The sequence below is a fragment of the Tachyglossus aculeatus genome, chromosome 1, assembly GCF_015852505.1.
Source record: "Tachyglossus aculeatus isolate mTacAcu1 chromosome 1, mTacAcu1.pri, whole genome shotgun sequence".
Lineage (NCBI taxonomy): Eukaryota > Metazoa > Chordata > Mammalia > Monotremata > Tachyglossidae > Tachyglossus > Tachyglossus aculeatus.
In genome coordinates, this window is record NC_052066.1 from 72,922,246 (window position 1) to 72,929,205 (window position 6,960).

The 6,960-nt window shown below is 40.3% G+C and overlaps 1 protein-coding gene across 3 annotated transcripts in view; it reads right to left on the minus strand.

Annotated features, from left to right (window-relative positions):
• IWS1 (interacts with SUPT6H, CTD assembly factor 1) overlaps positions 1-6,524 on the minus strand; it is an 87,539-nt gene extending 81,015 nt beyond the window's left edge. For all 3 annotated transcript variants that reach the window (XM_038746311.1, XM_038746321.1, XM_038746329.1), the window contains exon 1: positions 6,445-6,524. In XM_038746311.1, coding sequence (XP_038602239.1) covers positions 6,445-6,478 — 34 coding nt within the window. In that variant the 5' untranslated portion in view covers positions 6,479-6,524. The remainder of the gene's footprint in view (positions 1-6,444) is intronic.
• Positions 6,525-6,960: the final 436 nt, after the last annotated feature.

Consider the following 6,960-nt stretch of genomic DNA (forward strand, 5'->3'; position numbering starts at 1 on the left):
TGGGAAGTACAAGTTGGCAACATAAAGAGACGGTCCCTACCCAACAGTGGGCTCACAGTCTAGAAGGGGGAGATAGAGAACAAAACATATTAACAAAATAAAATAAACAGAATAGATTTGTACAAGTAAAATAAATAAATGAATAAATAGAGTAGTAAATACGTACAAACATTTATACATATATACAGGTGCTGTGGGGAAGGGAAGGAGGTAAGGCAGGGGGGATGGAGACGGGGAGGAGGGGGAGAGGAAGGAGGGGGCTCAGTCTGGGAAGGCCTCCTGGAGGAGGTGAGCTCTCAGTAGGGCCTTGAAGGGAGGCAGAGAGCTAGCTTGGCGGAGGGGTAGGGGGAGGGAGGGCATTCCAGGCCCGGGGGAGGACGTGGGCCGGGGGTTGACAGCAGGACTGGCGAGAACGAGGCAAGGTGAGGAGTTTAGCGGCAGAGGAGCGGAGGGTGCGGGCTGGGCTGGAGAAGGAGAGAAGGGAGGGGAGGTAGGAGGGGGCGAGGGGATGGGCAGCCTTGAAGCCCAGGGTGAGGAGTTTCTGCCTGATGCGCAGATTGATTGGTAGCCACTGGAGATTTTTGAGGAGGGGAGTAACATGCCCAGAGCGTTTCTGGAAAAAGATGATCCGGGCAGCGGCGTGAAGTGTGGATTGAAGTGGGGAGAGACACGAGGATGGGAGATCGGAGAGGAGGCTGATACAGTAGTCCAGACGGGATAGGGTGAGAGCTTGAATGAGCAGGGTAGCGGTTTGGATGGAGAGGAAAGGGCGGATCTTGGCAATGTTGCGGAGCTGAGACCAGCAGGTTTTGGTGAAGGCTTGGATGTGAGGGGTGAACGAGAGAGCGGAGTTGAGGATGACACCACGGTTGCAGGCTTGTGAGACGGGAAGGATGGTAGTGCCGTCAACACTGATGGGAAAGTCAGGGAGAGGGCAGGGTTTGGGAGGGAAGACAAGGAGTTCAGTCTTGGACATGTTGAGTTTTAGGTGACGGGCAGACATCCAAATGGAGATGTCCTGAAGGCAGGAGGAGATGCGAGCCTGGAGGGAGGGGGAGAGAGCAGGGGCAGAGATGGAGATCTGGGTGTCATCAGCGTAGAGATGATAGTGGAAGCCGTGGAAGTGAATGAGGTCACCAAGGGAGTGAGTGTAGATCGAGAACAGAAGGGGACCAAGCACTGAACCTTGGGGAACCCCCAAAGTAAGAGGATGGGAGGGGGAGGAGGAGCCTGCAAAAGAGACTGAGAAAGAACGACCGGAGAGAGAAGAGGAGAACCAGGAGAGGACGGAGTCTGTGACGCCAAGGTCGGATAACGTGTGGAGGAGAAGGGGGTGGTCCACAGTGTCGAAGGCAGCTGAGAGGTCGAGGAGGATTAGGACAGAGTATGAGCCGTTGGATTTGGCAAGCAGGTCACTGGTGACCTCTGAGAGGGCAGTTTCCATGGAATGTAGGGGGCGGAAGCCAGACTGGAGGGGGTCGAGGAGAGAGTTGGTGTTGAGGAATTCTAGGCAGCGCGTGTAGACAACTCGCTCAAGGAGTTTGGAAAGGAATGGTAGGAGGGATATGGGACGATAACTAGAAGGTGAGGTGGGGTCAAGAGAGGGTTGTTTTAGGATGGGGGAGACATGGGCATGTTTGAAGCCAGAGGGGAAGGAACCAGTGGAGAGTGAGCAGTTGAAGATGGAAGTTAAGGAGGGGAGAAGGGACGGAGCGAGAGATTTCATAAGATGAGAGGGAATGGGGTCAGAAGCACAGGTGGCCGGAGTAGCACTTGAGAGGAGGGAGGAGAGCTCCTCTGCGGATACTGCTGGGAAGGATGGGAGAGTAGTAGAGAGGGTTGACAAACATAGTAGACAAGCATCAATGCCATCAAAATAGGTGAGTAAAATTATAGAACTATGCACATCATTAATAAAATAAATAGGCATCAGTACCACCAAAACAGGTAAACAGAATTAAAGATAGATGCACATCATGAATACAATAAACAAGCAGACAGGCATCAACACCACCAAAACAGGTACATAGAATTATGGATAGATGCACATCATTGCTAAAATAAACAAGTAGACAAGCATCAATGCCATCAAAATAGGTGAGTAAAATTATAGATCAATGCACATCATTAATAAAATAAATAGGCATCAATACCACCAAAACAGGTAAACAGAATTAAAGATAGATGCACATCATTAATACAATAAACAAGCAGACAAGCATCAACACCACCAAAACAGGTACACAGAATTATGGATAGATGCACATCATTACTAAAATAAACAAGTAGACAAGCATCAATGCCACCAAAATAGGTGAGTAAAATTATAGATCGATGCACATCATTAATAAAATAAAGAAATAGGCAGCAATACCACCAAAATAGGTAAATAGAATTAAAGATAGATGCACATCATTAATACAATAAACAAGGAGACAGGCATCAACACCACCAAAATAGGTACACAGAATTATGGATAGATGCACATCATTGCTAAAATAAGCAAGGAGACAAGCATCAATGCCGTCAAAATAGGTGAGTAAAATTATAGATAGATGCACATCATTAATAAAATAAACAAGTAGGCATCAACACCACCAAAATAGGTACATAGAATTATGGATAGATGCACATCATTAATACAATAAACAAGTAGACAAGCATCAATGCCATCAAAATAGGTGAGTAAAATTATAGATAGATGCACATCATTAATAAACAAGTAGGCATCAATACTACCAAAATAGGTAAATAGAATTAAAGATAGATGCACATCATTACTGAAATAAACAAGTAGACATGCATCAATGCCATCAAAATAGGTGAGTAGAACTATAGATAGATGCACATCATTAGTAAAATAAACAAGTACGCATCAATACCACCAAAACAGGTAAATAGAATTAAGGATAGCTGCACATCATTAATACAATAAACAAGTAGACAGACATCAATACCACCAAAATAGGTAAATAGAATTAAGGATGGATGCACACCATTAATACAACAAACAAGTGAACAGACATCAATACCACCAAAATAGGTACATAGAATTATGGAGAGATGCACATCATTAATAAAATAAACAAGTAGACAAGCATCAATGCCATCAAAATGGGTGAGTAAAACTCCAGATAGATGCACATCATTAATAAACAAGAAGACAACCATCAAAATAGGTAAATGGAATTATAGACCTATGCACAACATTAATAAAATGAATAAGCAAGTAGACCAGCATCAGTACCATCGAAATAGGAATACAGAATTACAGATCTACACACAACATTAATAAAATAAATGAGCAAGTCGACCAGCATCAGTACCACCAAAATAGGTATATAGAATTATAGATCTATGCACAACATTAATAAAATAAATTAGCAAGTAGACCAGCATCAGTACCATCAAAATAGGTATATAGTATTATAGATCTATGCACAACATTAATAAAATAAATTGCAAGCAGACCAGCATCAGCACCATCAAAATAGATATATAGAATTATAGATCTATGCACAACATTAATAAAAGAAATTAGCAAGTAGACCAGCATCAGTACCATCAAAATAGATATATAGAATTATAGATCTATGCACATTAATAAAATAAATGAGCAAGTAGACCAGCATCAGCACCATCAAAATAGATACATAGAATTATGGATCTATGCACAACATTAATAAAAGAAATTGCCAAGTAGACCAGCATCAGTACCATCAAAATAGATATATAGAATTATAGATCTATGCACAACATTAATAAAATAAATGAGCAAGTCGACCAGCATCAGTACCATCAACATAGGTATACAGAATTATAGATCTATGCACAACATTAATAAAATAAATGAGCAAGTCGACCAGCATCAGTACCATCAAAACAGGTATATAGAATTATAGATCTATGCACAACATTCATAAAATTAATGAGCAAGTAGACCAGCATCAGTACCATCAAAATAGGTATATAGAATTATAGATCTATGCACAACATTAATAAAATAAATAAGTAGACCAGCCTCAGTACCATCAAAATAGGTATAGAAAATTATAGATCTATGCACAACATTGATAAAATAAATGAGCAAGTCGACCAGCATCAGTACCATCAAAATAAGTATATAGAATTATAGATCTGTGCACAACATTAATAAAATAAATTAGCAAGTCGACCAACATCAGTACCATCAACATAGGTATACAGAATTATAGATCTATGCACAACATTAATAAAATAAACTAGCAAGTAGACCAGCATCAGTACCATCAAAATAGGTATATAGAATTACAGATCTATGCACAACATTCATAAAATAAATTAGCAAGTAGACCAGCATCAGTACCATCAAAATAGGTACATAGTATTATAGATCTATGCACAACATTAATAAAATAAATGAGCAAGTAGACCAGCATCACTACCATCAAAACAGGTATATAGAATTATAGATCTATGTACAACATTAATAAAATAAATGAGCAAGCAGACCAGCATCAGCACCATCAAAATATATAAATTATAGATCAATGCACAACATTAATAAAATAAATTAGCACGTAGGCCAGCATTAGTACCATCAACATAGGTATATAGAATTATAGATCTATGCACAACATTAACAAAATAAATGAGCAAGTAGACCAGCATCAGTACCATCAAAACAGGTATACAGAATTATAGATCTATGCACAACATTAATAAAATAAATGAGCAAGTCGACCAGCCTTAGTACCATCAAAATAGGTATATAGAATTATAGACCTATGCACAACATTAATAAAATAAATTAGCAAGTAGACCAGCATCAGTACCATCAAAATAGGTATATGGAATTATAGATCTATGTACAACATTAATAAAATAAATTAGCAAGTCGGCCAGCATCAGTACCATCAAAACAGGTATATAGAATTATAGATCTATGCACAACATTCATAAAATAAATTAGCAAGTAGACCAGCATCAGTACCATCAAAATAGGTACATAGTATTATAGATCTATGCACAACATTAATAAAATAAATGAGCAAGTAGACCAGCATCACTACCATCAAAACAGGTATATAGAATTATAGATCTATGTACAACATTAATAAAATAAATGAGCAAGCAGACCAGCATCAGCACCATCAAAATATATAAATTATAGATCTATGCACAACATTAATAAAATAAATTAGCACGTAGGCCAGCATCAGTACCATCAACATAGGTATATAGAATTACAGATCTATGCACAACATTAATAAAATAAATAAGTAGACCAGCCTCAGTACCATCAAAACAGGTATATAGAATTATAGACCTATGCACAACATTAATAAAATAAATTAGCAAGTAGACCAGCATCAGTACCATCAAAACAGGTATATGGAATTATAGATCTATGCACAACATTAATAAAATAAATTAGCAAGTCGACCAGCCTCAGTACCATCAAAATAGGTATATAGTATTAGAGATCTATGCACAACATTAATAAAATAAATTAGCACGTAGGCCAGCATCAGTACCATCAACATAGGTATATAGAATTATAGATCTATGCACAACATTAATAAAATAAATTAGCAAGTCGACCAGCATCAGTACCATCAAAACAGGTATATAGAATTACAGATCTATGCACAACATTAATAAAATAAATAAGTAGACCAGCCTCAGTACCATCAAAATAGGTATAGAAAATTATAGACCTATGCACGACATTAATAAAAGAAATTAGCAAGTAGACCAGCATCAGTACCATCAAAATAGGTATATAGTATTAGAGATCTATGCACAACATTAATAGAATAAATTAGCAAGTAGACCAGCATCAGTACCATCAAAACAGGTATACAGAATTACAGATCTATGCACAACATTAATAAAATAAATTAGCAAGTCGACCAGCATCAGTACCATCAAAACAGGTATATAGAATTACAGATCTATACACAACATTAATAAAATAAATAAGCAGACCAGCATCAGTACCATCAAAACAGGTATACGGAATTATAGATCTATGCACAACATTAATAAAATAAATTAGCAAGTCGGCCAGCATCAGTACCATCAAAATAGGTATATAGAATTATAGATCTATACACAACATTAATAAAATAAATGAGCAAGTAGACCAGCATCAGTACTATCAAAATAGGTATATAGAATTATAGCTCTATGCACAACATTAATAAAATAAATGAGCAAGTAGACCAGCCTTAGTACCATCAAAATAGGTATATAGAATTATAGATCTGTGCACATCATTAATAAAAGAAGTCGACAGGCATCACTAGCATCCATTGAGGGCTTACTGTGCGTGTGCTAAGCGACTAAAAAGGACGATTTAGCCAGAGAGACACCATCCCCGCCCACAATGGCCTCGCCCACTTAATTATACTAATTAATAACAATGATTATGACGCTGATGATGATGATGACGGTTATTACCCGACTGGTCCCCGCTGTAATAGTGGGTTTCCATCGCGGGGGCCGCCTCAGCCGTCGGCCGGTGGGCCCGTCCTCCCGCGCCGAGGAGGCGGAAGGCCCCGGAAGCGGAAATGGAACCGGAAGCGGAAATGGAACCGGAAGGCCCTCCCCCCCCCAACCCGCCCGGGCGCGCGACCGCCCTCGCGCCCATAATGGCGCCGGCCTCGGAAACCTCAAAGAGACGCACTGCGCAGGCGCCGCCGGCGGGGGCCAAAGGGCCAAGGAGGCGGGACGGTGGCCGCGCGGGGCCAGAACGCCTGCGGTCTGAGGAGAACGCCGGGGCCTAACCGCTGGGCAAAGCCTGCCATGGCGTTAGCCCCTCTGGCCCCATATTAGGTTGGCTGCTCACTAGCCAGTCGGGGACGAGGAGGGGCCAACTTGATCTTCCTTCATTCATCCCCTTTTAGACTCCCCTTTTAGACTGTGAGCCCACTGTTGGGTAGGGACTGTCTCTATGTGTTGCCAATTTGTCCTTCC